This window comes from Oryzias latipes, chromosome 5, assembly GCF_002234675.1.
Source record: "Oryzias latipes chromosome 5, ASM223467v1".
NCBI classification, from domain to species: Eukaryota; Metazoa; Chordata; class Actinopteri; order Beloniformes; family Adrianichthyidae; genus Oryzias; species Oryzias latipes.
In genome coordinates, this window is record NC_019863.2 from 24083348 (window position 1) to 24102712 (window position 19365).

Consider the following 19365-nt stretch of genomic DNA (forward strand, 5'->3'; position numbering starts at 1 on the left):
GGTGTAAGCATTTTTTAAATTTTGTTGTAACAAAATTGTAGAAAGAACATATACTAAAATACTCATTTTGTGCCCATAAAAATTCTCATTTGTTCGCACAAAATATTAATTTGTGGTCATTTGTATGCATAAATTACTAAATTCAAGGCCATAAAATGTTACATTGTGGCCAAAAAAATGCTGTTTTGTGTGAACAATAGCCACAAATGTTTATAATTATTAAAATTATCATAATAATAAATAAAAATAATAATGTAAAATATTTTTATATACTGAAGGAATTTATTTTTTGTGGTTCTTATTTCTCCTAGGTTTTTATCTTATCTTTATTTCTTTGAAGGTTTTCTTTCAGGTTTACTGTGTGTGGGTTTCAGTCATTTCAATTAAAAGGGACTTCCTGATAATTGCATATGTAAAGAGGTTTTGATGCTACAGCTGCAGACTAATCCCTCTCCAGGAGAAAACAGTCTTTGATCTTCTAAGACCATCTGGAAGCCTTAACTGTAGATCTGACATGGACCAGAATTAAATTGTCTCTAGGATTCAATTTAAATCGTGGGAAACCCTGGAGGTGTCAACTCGCATGACAAGGACAAAGGGTTGAGACTGACTGCCTGCGGAGAGGGATCCGGGCGGCTGTGCTGGACCCCCATGGGGACACCGTTGGTGGTCGGACAGTGGTCCGTCTTTGAAATAACCCCCCTGGACGTTTGAAGCAGGAAGCCAGGACCAAATGCTGTAACTCCTAATATGGACGGACGAGGTAGGCAGGCTCCCTGCCAGCCAATCCGAGCGTCCAGAGGAGGAGTCTGGACACCATGCTGTGCTACGAAGGAGGCGGCTGAAACCGAGATGTTAAAACAGCTGGACGGAGGAACTTCCCTTTGTTCCCAACAGGCTGACACGTTAAGACGTTTGTAATTTGGCGCTGTGCTAGCTCTGAAACTTTGGGAAACCGGATATCTGTTTTATTTTGTTTTACTCTGTTTTAGAAATATTGTTAGGGAAATAAATGTGTTAATCTTTAATCCGGCCGAGTTCCGTGGTTTCTCCTTCTCGACTTTATTGAACATGCAACAAGGAAAAGTAATCTCAAAGCGATAGATTATACTTTTCCAACAATACTTTTTAGACTGTCATGTCCAGGGCTCTGTGAAAACCGTTATCTTTAACAGATAAATTCCCACTGAAGGGAAAGTCTGCACTGAACACAGCTGTCACTTTGGTGCCTGAGTCTTTCTGGCCCCTGGTCTTTGGGTTTCCTCTTAAAAAAACAGGCAGAGGTTTGGTTTGGTGGGGTTGCTTGCATTATCGGCGCACAGCGAGGGTTTATGGCTTTTCTTTCTTCATGACAGCTTACAGTATGGAGGTTGAGGGCGGGACAGGCCACAGTGGCTTTTAGGACTTTTCTACGCTGCTTATATTTCTCCTGCAGCTAAAACGTGGAGGCATCACTCGGATTCAGGTGGGATTAGACAGCAGCTCAGGCAGGTCTGGATAAGTTTGGGTTGAGAAAGAGCCGCATGTTGGGAGGTTAAAGCTTTCCTCTAAACAAAGCTGAGTTACAACAGAATATCAGTCAGTAGAGGGGAGAGCAGCTTAGGAAAAAATAAAAAACACACACACAAAGACCCGGGTTGAGAGCGATCTCCTCGATCCATCACGGCATATGTGGCTGCTCTGATCCAGTCCACACACTGTTGTCATGGAAACCCTTTCTGGCTCTGCTAGTCTGTAAGGATGGTTGTTACCTGGGCGTGCAGACGTGACACAGAGATACATCCTGAGGGTTTAGGCGCCTAACCCTCGCCTGTTTTCTCACGCCCTGTCGGGGCGCTCTCGTGGGTGTAGTGTGCAAGTCAAAGCACCACACGGATGAGGGAATGATGGAGAACAGGGTCCCACAACAATGTCCAGGATGTGGGGGCACCAGGTAAGGCGGTGAGGGGGGCGATGGCGGCTTGTTTTGCATTTCAGGGGAGGTGGGACTTCTATGTTTTCTGAACGTCTGGAGAAATGGGACCGGGCGTGTTGGTTCCATCCAGACTGTGGATCGGGATCTGGAACTGGGTGTTGAGGACGGAGGGGAACTGCAACAGAGCACAGGAGGGAGGTTATTAAAACGCTCATCATCCCAGAGGAGAGCGCAGGGAGGCTGTTCCTCTCACCTGGAATAGGTGGCCTCCCTGACGCCGCGTGGCCGGACTGAGAGGGGCGACCGGACTAAGTGTGCTCCAGAAGTGGATGTTGGACAGCAGAGGGCTGGGAGTCAGCAGGATGGTTGGAGTCTGATGGGAAGAAAAAATAAACAACACTTTAAAAAATGATCCTTGAGGAAAAGTACAGGGGCCTGTTTCTGAAAGGAGGTTAAGTGTAAACTCTGAGTGCGTTAACCCTGAAATCAGGGAAACCCTGGGTTTTCCGTTTCAGAATGGGAGGTTTGTTAAACCAGAGAAAGCAGAGTAAGTCAAACCCGTTTCTGAAAGAGAGGTAACTTAAACTCGGAGTCAGTGTCCATGGTTACTTACGCTGTGAACCTAACCTGGTCGGGAGCAAGTTTTATCCTCTAAACTCAAGGTTTCTGCCGGTCCCCTCCCCTTTTTAAAGACGAAGCGGTATTTTTCGCTTTAACCTTCATTGCCCACATTTCCGTCACACAGAGACGGTCTAAGTGACAAGAATGGCTTGTCCTTTTTTGGAGGACCCAATAGACGAGGAGGCTGCATTAATTCGTAGAGAATTACATTTACGTCGTGCGAGGATTTTGAGACCTAGACTCGATTTTTTTGTCATTTCCCCATACGTTTTTGTTTGAGCGTTACCGTTTTTCGTTGCAGTCAATTACATATATACAATGAAAACAACATTAGGTATTGCTATGTAGATGTTTCATATATCAAATATTGTCAACAAAGCCTACATCCATGACATGCTCAAATTTGACCTGATTGAATTATGTTTTTATACTTCATTTTTAGCTGCTGCCATGTTCTTTTAATTCCTGCAGGATTGCATCTACATGAAAATGAAATCAGGGACATTGAATTAGATTAATGTAACAATTACTTTTAGGAAACACAATTTGCTAGCACTGCTTACTTTCTTAATCCCATATAAACCTATACCACTTGATCAATACAAGGGTAGACAAAGGTTCACTTTTAAAAACACAATTGCATGTATTAATATTAAACTGACCAACGTTTGCAAGAGGGGAAGGTTAACAAAAAAGTCCTCTAAACATTACCGACGTTAAATGCATTTTCCCCCAGATTGGTTCTGTACACTATGCAGCATTTCATGCAATCACACCAGGAATAACACTTCAAAAGTACACCTAAATATCGCCATTTTTTTATTTCACACCTTACGCTATTTGAAAAGTTATTACAGCCAATATTTTATAACAATGATTTAAATGCAAACTTACGCATTAACTTGAGCAGCTATGTTTTCCCACGCTAACTGTCTCTGTTTTGCAGATGTTGCTTTTCTTCTGGAATATGTGCTCAAATTCACTGTAACTCTGCAGCAGCACGTCAAGTTCAGCTGGCGCAAAATATGCAGACCTCTTTTTTTCACGGTTGCCATGGTGACTCGTAATATCTGCGCTCCATTGATAATGGCTTCTTATAGTCGCGGTGCGCACGCTTAACTCCGAATCAGTCCACTCAGAGTTGATTGACCTAACTCCGATCAGCTTTACTGAAACAGAAAACTCAGAGTTGTTAATCTCTCGATTGACCAACTCAGAGTTCAAGTTTAACCTCAGAGTTGGTTGAACCTCCTTTATGAAACAGGCCCCAGGTCCTTCATTCTGTGACCCGAAAGCAAGGATTTCATTCTGGATACATCTTTAGATTCATAAAAAGATATATTTTATATAAACAAATAAAAGAACTGATAATAAACCCCAAAAAACATTCTTTCTTGTTCATGTTTACCAAATAAAAGCATCTCAGGTTCCAGGTATTTAAGTATTTTCCTGTATTATTTATTTAAAGCATATTTTAAACATAAATAAAAACAATAAAACTAAATAACTGGTTTGATCTGATGTGTATGTATTTGTGACCCTGTGTTTGCAGAATTTCCTAAATGTACTAAAGCAGTGACTAACAGTCACAAAAGGAGCGCCCTCTGCTGACATGTTAGGAACATTGCCAGTTAAACTAAATTTAAAGAGATGAGGCCAAAGCGACGATGTTGTTGACGCCACGGTGACGTTTGCGATGTGATGATCTCCTGACCTGAAGAACAACAGCGCCTGATTGTGCAGTGAAGAATGACGCCATGTGACCTGCTAACAACATCTGCTGGAGGAATCAAACTTCCCAAAAGCGGAGGAGGGGCTGTGTGCCATGAAGCACTGCTGCCCCCTGCTGGCCACATCACAATACTTTACTGTAGTCACTTCTGTTTTAACCTGTAAAAGTTATGGAAGCAATTCTGTAGCATTAATAAAAAGCAAAGTAAAAACCAGAAATGCTTTTTCATTTTCAAAATGAAGCTGCATTTTTTGGCTCAAAATAAAATGAAAAAGTAATCCACCAAAATGCTTTTTCATTTCCTTCCTCAACACAGCTTATTCTGTCACTTAATTAAAATTAAAATGAAAATGGTATTTGACATTTCATTTTCAAGACGTTCTCTGGTAAATGTGTAGCATAATTCATTTAGAAATGTCTAATTTGACATTTAAAATGGACTAATAGAAATGCTTTTTAATTTTCAAAATGAAGCTGCATTAAATGACTCAAAATTAAAAAGAAAAGGCAATCCTTCAAAATGCTTTTTCATTTCCTTCCTCAATACAGCTTATTCTGTCACTTAATTAAAATGATAAAGAAAATGGTATTTGACATTTCATTTTAAAAAAGGTCTACGGTAAATGTGTAGCAAAATTCATTTAGAAATGTCTAATTTGACAATTAAAATGGATTAAGAGAAATGCTTTTTAATTTTCAAAATGAAGCTGCATTAAATGACTCAAAATTCAAATGAAAAAGCAATATTTCAAAATGCTTTTTCATTTTATACTTAAAACCGCTTATTCTGTGTCATAATTAAAACGAAAATGCAAAGAGGGGATTGCATTTGCATTTTAACACCCACCCTGGGAAACTTGTAGCAATATTCATTTCTTAAATGCAATAGCAGAGGGGAGGCGGGGCGATGACGTCACTGCTTTCTCCGTGTGTACGGCTGCTGTCGCTGAGAGACCTGGTGTGTCTGTGTTCGCATTGAGATCACCTAAAACCGGGTCCTGTTCACAAACCGCTGGACCTGGACTGCTCAAACCTGGATTCCTGTATCTTAATGCGAGAAATGCAGCAGAATGTTCCTTTATCTCCCTCGCGAATCAGAAGCTGTGAATCGCAACCCAACTTCTTCAGCGTCGTCTGACCGCACGGATTTAAAAACATATGATCGAGCAGAGCAGGCCCTTAATAATAATCATGACAGTAATAAAAGCACATTATGAAGATAGTCTCCTGCAGCTTCGCGCTGAGTGAGTGTTTTTGGTCCAACCAGCAACGTTTAGCATGGAGAAATCTGCTATCTGTTGATGGAGCTCCAGCTGTCATCAAACAGCAAATTCACCGCGAAGCTGCAAATAAATGTGTAAATATGTGGGAATTACATCAGTCTTTATTTTGTTCTGGACACCACTGGAAACACAAATTCATATGATGGTTTCTCAGATCGCAGCAGCATTTCCGCCTTCAGCGATCATCGGGAGCTTCGCGCTCCGCTATGCGAAGGCAGCTGGCGGTCCAAAGAACAAAAGCGTGTCTGCGGTGCGTCAGGAGGAGGACCGCAGAAGAAGGACATGCTGTTATGTAGTCCTGAGAAGCTGTGGAAACTCATCAGAAGTTCACAACCAACTCAAAGCCGTCTTTTCTGTCGCTAACACAGTCTGCTCCTGGTGCGTGTGTGTGTGTGTGTGTGCGTCCCTCAGCGGCCGTACACACGGAGAAAGCAGTGACGTCATCGCCCCGCCTCCCCTCTGCTAATGCATTTAAGAAATGAATATTGCTACAAGTTTCCCAGGGTGGATGTTAAAATGCAAATGCAATCCCCTCTTTGCATTTTCGTTTTAATTATGACACAGAATAAGCGGTTTTAAGTATAAAATGAAAAAGCATTTTGAAATATTGCTTTTTCATTTGAATTTTGAGTCATTTGATGCAGCTACATTTTGAAAATTAAAAAGCATTTCTGTTAATCCATTTTAATTGTCAAATTAGACATTTCTAAAATGAATTTTGCTACACATTTACCGTGGACCTTTTTTTAAATGAAATGTCAAATACCATTTTCTTTATCATTTTAATTAAGTGACAGAAAAAGCTGGGTTGAAGTATAAAATGATAAAGCACTTTGGTATATTGCTTTTTCTTTAAAATTTTGAGTCAAAAAATGCAGCTTCATTTTGAAAATTAAAAAGCATTTCTATTAATCTATTTTAAACATCAAATTAAACATTTCTAAATCAATTATGCTACACATTTACCAGAGAACGTCTTGAAAATGAAATGTCAAATACCATTTTCATTTTAATTTTAATTAAGTGACTGAATAAGCTGTGTTGAGGAAGGAAAAGAAAAAGCATTTTGGTGGATTGCTTTTTCATTTTATTTTTGAGTCAAAAAATGCAGCTTCATTTTGAAAATGAAAAAGCATTTCTGTTTTTGACTTTGCTTTTTATTAATGCTACAGAATCGCTTCCATAAAAGGTGAGCTCAAATCATAAAAACGTACGAATCATAGACATCAAAGTTCCATGTGGTGTACCTCAGGGTGCAGCTTTAGGCCCACTTTTCTTTTCAATTCAAAGGCATCTATTTTTTTAAGATTATTAATAAGCTGATTTGTGTTTTACTTTTATGGATAAGTTGGTTGCTCTAAACTTCCAAGATCTGAGCTGTGTATATGTCAAAGCATAGATGTCTTTGAAGCTGGATTTAAATCTAAAAAGGTTGTTTTTTATTCAGATTGGTTGAAAAATCGGTTGACTTATGAGATCAGTTTCTAAAATATGAGAATAAGTGGTTTTCTTAAAGTTGTAACAGTTGAATCGCTATTTATATAACCATTTATTGTTTTTATTTCTATACTTTGATCAAGCAAATGTGGCTTTTAAACGGAAATGTGAAAAACAGAATCAATATTTTTAACATTTATAAATCTTTAGAAAGCATTAATACTGATTGCATGTTTCAGATCTGTGCATTAAAGTAGAGCTGATCTGCTTGATTTCCAGATGTCTGACCAGCTGCTGATCACCTGAACCCAGTGAGTTCAGTGAATCTGAGGCTGGAATCATTTGATCCAGAAATCGAGCAGGACAAGCAGAAAACATGGAGGGTGATGACAGCTTTCCTAAAAATGATCGTCAGATATTTAGAAAAGCTGTTTTTTCACTAACTCTTCGTTTGTTGAAGCCACAGCTAAAGCCTTGGTCAGACCGCATCCCGTTATGGGGGGGAGGGGTTTACCTGTCCGGCTGCGATCTGACTGTACCTTTGTTTTTATTCTGTTGTCATCCTGACTCTAATGTGTCCCTGACTCGTGTGGGCGGAGCTTCCTGCTGCTGCTCACAGGCAGAACTCACCTGCAGCATGGCGGGCGTGAGAGAGGGGGTGGGGAGCGACGGGCTGCAGTTGTTCATGGGGGAGAAGTCCGAGGCGGTGACCAGCAGAGTAGGCGGGCTGATCTGCAGGACTCTGGGAGGCTTGCGCGTCTTCCCGGAGCTCTGATTGCTGGCTGCGGTGCTGCTGCTCGCCGACGACGAGCTGGTCTCCGCGTCCACCAAGTTGATCTCGTCTCCGGGCTGAGCGCCGCCGCCATCCACCTGACAAAACCAAAAATGCTGCTTTACTTTCTTGGGGTCGGGGAAACACTCTGGATTACTTTAAAGTCTTCAGATCATTAAACTGAATCGCATGTCAGGTAAAGATAGCCTGCGATAAGCCTCCAAACAGGCTGTTCCAGCTGCAGCAGCAGCAACTGCATCTCTAACGTCCTGCTGGGCAATAAAAACATTGAGACTTAAACAATCCATTAGATCTGGATTCACACTAGGAGTTGTAACAATCACTGAATTGATTTAATCTGTCTGAGGCAAGTTGTTAATCGAATTGAATTGAATTGACAGAAATGATTTAGAAATCATTTTAAATCAAAGAAAGCAATTTTATCGATATTATCAAATACCATTTAGATTGAGACAAGGTAGGTTTATTTTACTGTAATGTAAAAATAACCAAGTGCATCACAGCAGACAACTCACATGTGATGTCAGCAAAAACTGATCACAAATCCATCACTCCAGTCTAATGTGTGGAAAGACTTTGAATTTAGCAAAGACATGCGGCCATAACAGTTTGGTAGAATGTTCCAAAAATGGATTATTTGGATGTGGAAGAACAACTGTGCTGAACTTTAGGAAACTAAAATGTAAATTGATTTGTCATTAATTCTTGTTTACTCATTTGCTTGTTCATGTATTTAATTTACACTTGATTATCATGCCAGAAATAGAAAGAATCTGGAAAACTTCAGCTGCTCTGTTCAGTACACAGCTGTTTATCTCTCAGTCACCCTGATTAAAGTATCGGCTGAAGATGTCCTGGATTGGTTTTAGTTCAGTTAGTTCGGTAACAACAGTCCTTGTTAAAATAAATCCTTCCACCTCTAACTCACACGTGCAGCTTCCAGATTGAACAGCATTTAAATACACTTAGATTTATATTAGAGTTATCTGATCATTTGATCAGAAATCAGGTATGATCATGTTGTTAACTATTTTTAGTAGTTAATAGAAAACTCTAGTAAATGGTTAATAATTTCTTTTTTCTATTTTTACTTCTTAATGGTTAAGAATTTTTTTTGTAGTTGATAGTTTACTATATTTACTAGATAACTTGATTGTTGAAGCTACTTCAGTGAAGTTCTCTGTTTTTTTAACAAGAACTTTATTACTCACAACGATCCAATACAATACAGTGCAATACAGGAAAAGAACATGCCAGGGGGTTATGATTACATGTTACACAAAGACATTAACACTGACACACAGATCAAGTGTTTTCATCGCTTTCTTATTGTCAGAATTCTATATTGTGTTCATGTATTGTTTGACCTCATTGGTAGACATTGGTAGATATAATTGGTAGATTTGGATGAATGTTCCATTTGCATAAAAATAATATGAGATATGCATAATTGTTCTTTTTTTAATGGTACGGACAGTGGGTGAGGAGGCCAAACATACAGTCAGGACCATAAATATTTGGACAGAGACACATTCTCTCTAATTTAGTTTCTGTACATTACCACAGTGAATTTTTAAGAAAACAACTCAGATAACATTGAAGTGCAGACTTTCAGCTTTATTCCATGGGTTCCACGCGAGATAAACAAACGCATGTGAGAAATCCGTCCCATCCGCGGTCACTTCACCTGCGTGGAGCACTAAGTTTAAGCTGATGAAACAGCGGAACATGCGGCGGTTTTTAAGTCAGAACTGGAGCTGCTTCACTTACAGCAGCAACAGACCGATTAATAAAAAGTGTTAAGTATTTTACTACGAGAAGAAATTCTGAGAATTTGCTTTTAGTTCTTAGCTTATCCCTTGTGCTATCCTATGGGGTCCAGATGACCCCACCCTTACCTTGACGTGTTCTCCCTACCATGACAAAGGTGGATAAAGGTGGAAAGATTTCATGTAATCCATGGACACCAGTGAGGATCACAAATCATTCAAGAAAAAAGGTTTAGCTCACTGTCTAGTGGGTCTAGATGACCCAACTCCCAATGTTAAAGTGCCTAGGATAGCACAAGGGTTATTTACAGTATGTCAACAAAAATGTTTGTCAATGTTATGTTTGAGTAAAACTTGATTTAATGCTTTGTTTTTAAATGGAGCAGATCAAACAGTTTAGCGATCTGTTTATGTTCTCTTTTGAAGCTTTTGTTTTACTTGTGTTCCTTCAGTGTTCTGTTGAAAGTATGATTGGAAATCAATATTTAAATCTAAACAACCGGCTGATGATAACATGTTTCTCCTAGGAGCAGCAGTTTTCAAATATGACAAAAATAGTTATTTGGATTATATCGTGATATATCGTTATTGCCTGATATGAAAGAAAAAACTATATTGTATAATATAAAAATTTCTATATCGCCCAGCCCTAATATTAATATAATTTTGTACAATATTTTAGAAAATCATTTTTGCCCCCCCAAAACAAGAGAAACTGCTTTAAAGCAAAGTTCATATCATAGATTTGATTTTGATGAAAATTTTTTGCTTTTTTTAATGAAAATTTAGATTAGTGTAAACTTTTCTAATCTAATCTCTCCCAATTTTTTCTACAGATTTTTTTTAAAGGCTACGTGGTGCGTTTCAGTGTCAGCTATTTAAAGAAACTTTAAATGACTTGTGAGCTGAATTTCAGAACTAAACGATCTGCAGATGAGCGAATTCTTTATCTTTTTTCGCTTTAAAAACAGATGTGACAGATGACGTAAAAGAAGGGGGTGGAGCCACGTTTCCGTGGCGTGTACCTTGTCCTGTTCTGTGGGATCTTCAGGCTGGGAGGAGTTCACCTCCATGTCGCTCAGGATCACCAGCTCCTCTGAGGAATCCTGCACGAGGTTCGGGGACGCGCTGGCAGAGCTCATGTCCGCCAAGCCGAAGGCCGGTTCCGACTGGCGGCTGCTTTCGAAGGAGTAGACGGGCTGGTGCTGCAGGGAGGAGTGTGTGGCGGCGTCTTCGTCCCTTGGAGGCGGCGCTTGCAAAGGATCTGAGCTGTTGGGCATCAAGCCGGGTTCTGTGGCAACCTGAGGAGGAAGCGGCGCCGGCTTCGGGGGGCTGTTTCCAAACTTGATGACTGACGACAGAGGTGGAGACTGTTGCTGCAGCGGCTGACACTCCTGTCCCTGCGAGGTGACAGCAAGCAGCCTCTTCTCCATCTTCTCTGCCGGGTTCTCCATTTTAATGGACTTGAAGAGCTGGGGCCTGTTCTGCAGGGAGTTGAGGTGGAAGGAGGTGTACAGGCCCGAGTGGATGTAGTCGTTGCGGTTGGACTGCTTGCTGCTGGCGCCCAGAGCTGCTGCTGCTGCTGCCGCCACCCTGGATCTGTCGGCGAGCTCCGCCTCCTGCAGGCTGCCGTCTGGCCTCTTGGCTGTTGGCGTGTCCTCTGACCGAGCCGGCTCTCCTTTCAGGATGTCAGGATAGGACACGAAGCGGTAGACAAACTTCTGACCGTTTACCTTCTTGATGATGTTCTGCAAACAAGGAAAGGAAACGTGAAAGAAGAGAGGGGGCCAAAATAGATGCAGCAAGGCCCTGTGGCTTCCTGTCCCCGCCAAATTAAGAGACACAAACTCTGCAGTGCTGCCCTAAACGCCCACAGGTCGGAAAACCACAGAGTGGGCGACACAGAGCGTTCGCTTTCTTCTTCTACTCTCCGTTCAGAACTGCTTCAGCACGTTCGTGCAGAGTGGAAGACGCTCACTTCCAACTATTCAAACTGACTTTTACTGTGAAGCTACATCCTTTAAAAATCAACATCCACATAAATTTGTTTTCATGTTTTCATGCATAAAGCAGTAATGTGATCCCTCCTCCTCCTCAGAGGAGGAGGAGCACAGAGGCGGACCTTACCTTGTCGTAGTAGTATCTGAGGGCCCGGCTGAGTTTGTCGTAGTTCATGTTGGGCTTGTTCTTGCGGGCTCCCCACAGCCGGGCCACCTCCTCCGCCTGCAGCAGCTTGAACTCTCCCTCCTCGTTGGTCCATCGGATCAGCTGCTGGTTGCTGGAGTCCAGGAGGAGCTGCAGGAGAAACTGCCACAGGGTGACAGAGTTGTCCATGTCGCTCACTGAGACATAAAAAAAGGAAACACTAGTGAGGAACGTATGTAAACACAAGATCCAAATTTCCTTCTGATTGAGATCGGTGGGTCATGCTGATTGTTGATCCGATCGTGGTGCATATTAACAATTTATTCCGATTGTGGGTCACTACTGCTCTGTCTTTTACGTCATGCGTAGACGGTGTGGCGCTCCAGAGGAGGTTTTGGAGCGCGAACAGGACCGGCCGGCTGCTCTGCGAGAAGGACTCATGTCTCTGAGCAGAGCAGCAGGACTCGCTACTTCATCTAATACGGCCATTTCCCGTGTTGTAGATAGTTCTGCGCATATCAGAAAAAATTATTCTGATTGAAAGAGTGGCGTATGCTGACGGTCACACCATCTTCATGGGGTTCAAGGGACATTAGGATGGACCTGTTCTATGCTGTGCAGATATGAGGTTAGGGAGCGGTGTAGAGCGTTTTTAAGTTCATCAATCTTCTTGTGCAGCTTTGAAATTAAGATAATTAAACCAAAACTAAACTTCAGAAACAAATTCAACAATGATGTGGAGCGGTTGGGGATCAAAAGTTTTGGTTTGAAATTTTTGATTGGTCGAGAATTATGCAGTCTATGTGCATTTAACGTAGTTTAGATGCAATGGTGTGTGATTTTTGCAAGAAGCATCCGGGAATTTGTGGCTTTCCACGACCGCTCCACCGTACCACCAATGTTTAACTTTGATATCGCGTATACGGCGCACACATCTGTAGGGCTGGGTTTCACCAATATTTTCCAGAAACTATTCGATTTACAAATTTTTTCAATTCATTCATTCATCTGCCGGGGCTGCTGGAGCCTATCCCGCCCAGTTGTATCCTGGACAGGCCGCCAGTCTGTCACAGAGCCACAAATCACACACCCATACATCCCTAGGGACGATTACAGTAACCAATTAACCTTTGAAGCATGTTTTTGAAGTCGAAGTCCCTGGAAAAAAAAACGCGCATGCACGGGAGAACATGCAAACTCCACACAGAAAGGTCCCTCATTTCAGGGCCCCCAGCCGGGACTTGAACGAGGGACCTACTTGCTGTGAGGCAAGAACCCAACCAATGCGCCACCTGGATTGAGGCAGCAAAATCAATTTAGAATTTACGTGTTTAACACATTTAGACATATTTGTATAGAAATACATTAAAAGTGTGGGCAGCCCTAGTCTACATGAACACCGAAAAGCAGCAGCTTCTCAGGAGGACCAGGGTTCAAGTGAGCTTTCACAGCTGACAGATGAGGTCAACTAAGCTGAGGATGAAGCAGTGATGCGAATCGAAGGCGGCAGTGACCAGGCCTTGAAGGAATTCGGATGCATCAATTTCATTAATCCCAGAAGTCCAAGACTGCGACCGGACGGCAAGTTCTGACACGTGAGCTATGAAAAATATGAGCCAAAACAAAGGAATGACCTTCTCTTTTCCTGAGATTTGTTTTTTTCATTGTCTGATCTAAGGTTAAACTCCTGTTAGATTCAGCTTTGTGCAGACATCGACTGTACTCTGCTTAATTCTAGTTTTCTACTGTAAATCTTGAGATTAACATTTTTCAGTCTGAACGACAGAGGAAAGGATGGAAAACATAAAAACAGTTTCAGCCTCCAGAAGTAAAAAACTTTAGATTCTTTAGGAGAGGTAAAACCATCAGAAGATGGTAGGGATGCAGCGAATCAGCGAACTTCAACTTCTCCTCCAGATGTTTAAAGTGTGGAAACACTCCATCTTTGTCATATTATGGTACAAGAGAAAATGTCTTCTATGAAAAATATATCTTTTTAAATTATCTGCAAAAATAAAAAAAAAGTACAGCGGTCCCTCAGTTATCGCGGTAGTTGTATTCTAAAGAGAAAATCCAGGAAGCAGTCAAACTTAATTTTTTACTATTCATATAGATGTTTTAAAGCTGTAAAACTCTTCCTTACTACACCACTGTATACACTTTTCTCAGACAGATGTCAACATTTTCACACTTTTCTCTCTTGTTTAAACTCTCAAAGTGCAAACCTCTGATTGATTGATTAGGTCTGTAGCCAATCAGGACGCACACACAGTGCCCTGTTAAAAAGAAAAAAGAAAACATTCAAAAATGCAGAGAAAAAAATCAGCAAAACAACAAGACCAAAAAAGTTGAACCGCGTTACAACGAGGAACCACTGTACATGAAGCCTTGAGTCCCATCTTTTTTGTCCTAGGACTTTAATTTTGCTAAACCGTTTCTGAATTCTGTGTTAAGGATCTTCTGCAGCTTCTTCATTCACTCACCTGTTAAAGTAATTACACCGGATGCAGTAACTTTGACCAGCACGTGTCTGTTAACTCACACAAGGAAGCCTTTGATGGAAAGACAAGGGGGTACAAGAACAGCAGCGATTTTCAAAATAAAATACCACACATGAACTGAAGATTAATCGTGGAGTAAACTCCTGTGTTCCCAACACCTCTCTGTTTGGACTTCTGGAGTAAAACTCATCTCCTCCACACAGTGCTGGCGGGGAGGGGGGGGGGGGCAGAGTCTGAGCCCTCAGAGTGATGCTAGAGAGACTAATCCATGCATGTGTTACTGCAGGATTAAACAGCTGTAATTCTGTACTAACATGTTCAGATGATTTAAAAATGCAGCAGTTATTTATTTTAATTCTTTTTACCTTTAAAGGTAAGCGTAAAACTTTTCAGCGTACTTATCAGCAGAAAACAGTGACACACAAATCTCAGTCTGTGAATTTTGAAGCAGAGAAAAACAAAGAAGTGGAGAAACCTGATAAACCTTATATTTTTAAATTAATTTTATAACAAGCCAAGCGCCAAAAAGTCTTAAAGTACTAAGCAAGAAGGCTTCAGATTTTAACTTCACAGTCACCACACCTGTGAAAGCAAATGCGTGTAAACTTCAGGAGTAGAAAGGGCGCACACTACCCGCAGTGGTGTACTTTGAAAATGGCTTTAAAATTTAAATCTGTGATCAGGATTGGGATTAATAATCCAGCAATAAATTTCCCCAGCAATCAGTGTTTTAAAAGTGCTATTAGGAGAACTTCAATCAGCAGCTTCAACGTCATAATGTCCACATGTTTCTATTTAAGCCACAGCTGACAGAGTAGTGGACAAAGATTCTGACTTTGTGGACGGTGGAAAGGACTAAGTGTGTACAGTATTTCAGAAAAGCAACACTCAAAAACGGCAGTGGTCGTGAGATAATGCGGGGATGCTTTGCTGCTTCAGGATCTGTTGTGATAGATGGAACCATGAGTTCTGCTCCACCAGGAAGCCGTCCATCTGTTCATGATCGCAAGCTCAACAGAATCTCGGTTCTGCAACAAAAACAATGATGCAAACATCATGCAACAGCAGCAGCTCCGCCTCCGAAAAAAATAGCAACATGAAGATTTTTGCTGTGGTTGCAGCAAAGGAAAGGACTGAGATCCTGGTACGTGATTTTAAAGCCCCACACTGATCATCTTTAAATCTATTTTCAAAGTGTTTCCAGTAGTCCTTCCGTTTTGATTATGCCATTTTTAGCCAAAACCAAAAAAGACATAAGCTGCGGTTACATGGACAAAAGTAATCGGAATAAACGACCAGCATAAAAATGCGTCATGTAAACACAAGATCAAAATTTCCTTTCTGATGGCGATAGGTGGGTTATGCCGATTGTTGATCCGATCATGGTGCATATCAACAATTTATTCCGATTGTGGGTCACTACTGCTCTGTGTTTTACGTCATGTGTAGACGGTGTGGCGCTCCAGAGGAGGCTTTGGAGCGCGAACAGGACCGGCCGGCTGCTCCGTGAGAAGGACTCGTGTCTCTGAGCAGAGCAGCAGGACTCGTAGCTTTGTGTTTGCGGGCAGGAGAGGATGTACTGTTTTGAGCCAGAAGCCAGCTCAAACAAGGAAAGCAAAGACAGGCATGGATCGATTTGTCGAGCTTGTAATGGTGACAAAATACAATCTTTTCCAAACTGCATTTTTCATCTGCTCCTGATTCACAATGGTTTGAATAACAAAATACACAAAAGTGCCATTTTATCTTTATATTTGTCCTACATCATCAGAAAAATCCAACAAAAATATGATAAAAACACTATTTTCATCAGAGTGGGTCTTTAAAGTGTTGGTTATGCTGAACCCCCCCCCCCCCCCCCCCAATTCCACAAATCTTTAAAGAACTAAACGAAATTCCTCAAATCAAATCGAGTTTTTCTCACCAAACAATCCAAGGCTTAGATAGAAACTAGTAATTTGCATACACCCAGGCAGATTTAGACATCAAATTTCACACACACACAAAAAACTTCCCTAAAATTAAATTTGCATCACATTTTACTTGATGATGTGAATCATTTTAGAGCAAGAAATGTGCAAAATTGTCATTATTATAGAAAAATCAGAATGGACTTAGAAGAGAAATCTAGCAGATGGATTCCAGCAGCTCCTTCTGAGCTTTTATTCTCCTCTGCAGCAGGTTAATGAACACTGTAGGACTCACGCCCACGCGACTCCCTCTGCCAGGATGAGCCATAACACAAGTTATTATCAGCAAGATTGCTCAAGAGGCTGTGCGCTTTCCTTCACAGTCACGGTCTGCCCGGTTTTTGAGGACCAATATGATGACTTCTACTCTGCCTGTCAACATCACATGTGTGTGTGTGTGTGTGTGTGTGTGTGTGTGTGTGTGTGTGTGTGTGTGTGTGTGTGTGTGTGTGTGTCTGTGTGTGTGTATAAGCCTCTTATAGCTGCGAATAAATCTGCTCTGACTCATGCATGCATGCTGGGATGGACACACCGCAACCCACACACACACACACACACACTCGTACAATCTGTCCCGGACTGTCATATTAAAACCGGCGAGATCTGTGGGAAAATGGGACGAAGTCAAAACTGCCGCCGGGGGGTGGGGGGGAGATTACCGGGGAACGTTATGTAACATTGTTAAAAAATAAAGAAGTGTGAGCTCAGAAAGGCCATCATCAGACGTTTTCTGTAAGTGAGGCTTCTGCTTGAGCTCGCACGCGCCCAAAAGAAGGACCACTTGTTGATGAACAAGTTTCCCGCCCCGGCTGGAGTGGAGGCGGCTTTTGAGTGTCGGAACGGCAGGGTTAGGGTGCCGCGTGCGGCGCCGCTCATTGCACTCGAGGAGACAAAAACAAACCGAGACACTGACGTTTTTTGAGGGGGGGCTAACTGGTAGTGTTAGCCGCTAGCTCCAAGTTAGCTAGCTGGTTTCGCTAAATGTACCTTTCTGGTGGGGCCCGCTGGGTGTCCGAGTCGACGAGCCGCGCCCAAATATTCCCAAATCATCTCCGGAAACTGTGGTGAAGTGTCATGGCCCGGGGAATAACTTTCACAAAAGCGCCGTCAAGGAAATAGCAAAACAGAAAATGCATCAAACTGGCTTCAACAGACGATGTATCCTTTGACCAGGAACTGATGCTGCCTTCATTGCTATCTGTTCATCTCAAGACTCTGCCCCTCCATTCTAGTCAGATGTTTTTACTTTGGTTAAACAAAAAAAAAGAGATTCGAACATTATAAATATATTATTAAAGACATCTTTATTATTTTATATGTATATTTGACTATTTAACAAGTTCCACTACTGACCATTTTTATTGATTCAAGCGTTGTCCACTTGATGTAAACCAAAAAATCCTACCGTTCTATGAGTCCTTAAACGTCTCAACCAATGCACGTTGAGATCATTTCCTCCATCGATGTTTTTTATTTTTGATTGTCCCCCCCCCCCCCCCCCACACACACAAAAAATCCAAACAAAAACAAAATACATCTAAACTATTTCTGGCATATGGCCATTGTAGTGAAGTGAAGTGAAGAAACTAATATGTTTTCCAATAATATTACTTCAGATGGCTAAATGGATTTGTTTCAAAACTCAATTTTACTTTCACTTTTGCATTGTTATATGCGTTTCGAAAACATGGACTATTTTTTAAAAAATACTACAACAATAAATTTGCTGTAAAAATAAAAACGAAAGTAAATTCTACAAAAACAAAACAGACTTCAAAATAATATTCATAATGATAAATGAAAGTATTTGGGCTACGTAGTGATCTTTTATTTTTATTTTTTATTTCAAGTTTGTAACCAATTCTTTATATTGCGTCATATACATTTTTAAAAATAAAAATAAAACGAAAGCCATCTGTACTGCACAAGGGTATGAAAGCATTTGTGTTGCATAATTAAAAATAAAAGTCAAAACCAGAAATGCTTTTTCCTTTTTAAAATGAAGCTGAATTTTTTGACTCAAAAGTAAAAGGAAAAAGCAATCTGCCAAAATGCTTTTTCCTTTTCTTTTTCAACACTGCTTATTCTGTCAATTAAAATGATAAAGAAAATGGTCTTTGACATTTCATTTTCAAAAAGTTCTCTGGTAAATGTGTAGCAAAATTCATTTAGAAATGTCTAATTTGACAATTAAAATGGGTTAACAGAAATGCTTTTTCATTTTCTAAATGTAGCTGCATCAAATGACTCAAAATTAAAATAAAAAAATCAATACTTAAAAATGTTATTCTGTGTCATAAAATTTTCATAAAACGAAAATGCAAAGAGCGGATTGAATTTTCATTTTCACATCCACCCTGCGAATAGTGTTGCATTATTTCATTCGACTTAGTATTTCCGGAGGGGAGGCGGGGCGATGACGTCAGTGCTATCTCCGTGTGTCAGGCTTGTAGATTTGTGTTAGCGGCAGAGGACGGCTTTGTGAAGGTTGTGCATTCCTGATGATTGCACACAGCGCCTCGGGACTACGTAAAAGCATTTCCGCCTTTTGCGGTCCTCCTTCGGACGCACCGTGGTTCGTCGAAACTTTCCCCAGGACTAGCTTTGTCTTCGGACCGGCATCCGGATCGCCAAAGGCGGAAGTGCTGCTACGCAGATCTGAGAAACTCTAAATCATCTTATGAATTTGTGTTCTCAGTGGTGTCCAGACAAAATAAAGGTTGATGTCATTTCCACATATTTACATTCAAGATGCTCATTGCGGCATTGAAAAATCAGTGCGAAGCTGCAGGAGACTATGTCCTAAATGTGCTTCGGATCGTGGGGCTAAGCACTCTGCTATGCGAAGGCGGCTGCTGGTCCGAAGGCAAAGCTAGTCCGGAAGGAGGTTTCGACGAACCGCGGTGCGTCCGAAGGAGGACCACGGAAGGCGGAAATGCTGCTACGAAGCCCCGAGAAGCTGTGTAGAATCACCAGAAGAGCACAACCATCCCAAAGCCCTCTCCTCTGCCGCTAACACAAAGCTACAAGCCTGGCTGCACTGCTCCAAGCATGTGTGTGTCTTTTAGCAGCAGGACACACGGAGATAACACTGACCTCATCGCCCCGTCTCCCCTCTGGAAATGCTAAGTCGAATTAAATAATGTGACACTATTCGCAGGGTGGATGTGAAAACGCAAATGTAATCCCCTCTTTGCAT

The 19365-nt window shown here is 41.3% G+C and overlaps 1 protein-coding gene across 1 annotated transcript; it reads right to left on the bottom strand.

Moving 5' to 3' along the window:
- Positions 1-1121: 1121 nt before the first annotated feature.
- elk4 (ELK4, ETS transcription factor) lies at positions 1122-17369 on the bottom strand. The gene is made up of 6 exons (XM_004069197.4): positions 17154-17369; positions 11678-11892; positions 10576-11298; positions 7619-7858; positions 2169-2288; positions 1122-2090 (listed from the first exon to the last, which is right to left on the bottom strand). The coding sequence occupies exons 2-6, from the start codon at positions 11882-11884 to the stop codon at positions 1992-1994; spliced, it is 1389 nt and encodes a 462-aa protein (XP_004069245.1). The 5' UTR covers positions 11885-11892; positions 17154-17369; the 3' UTR covers positions 1122-1991.
- Positions 17370-19365: the final 1996 nt, after the last annotated feature.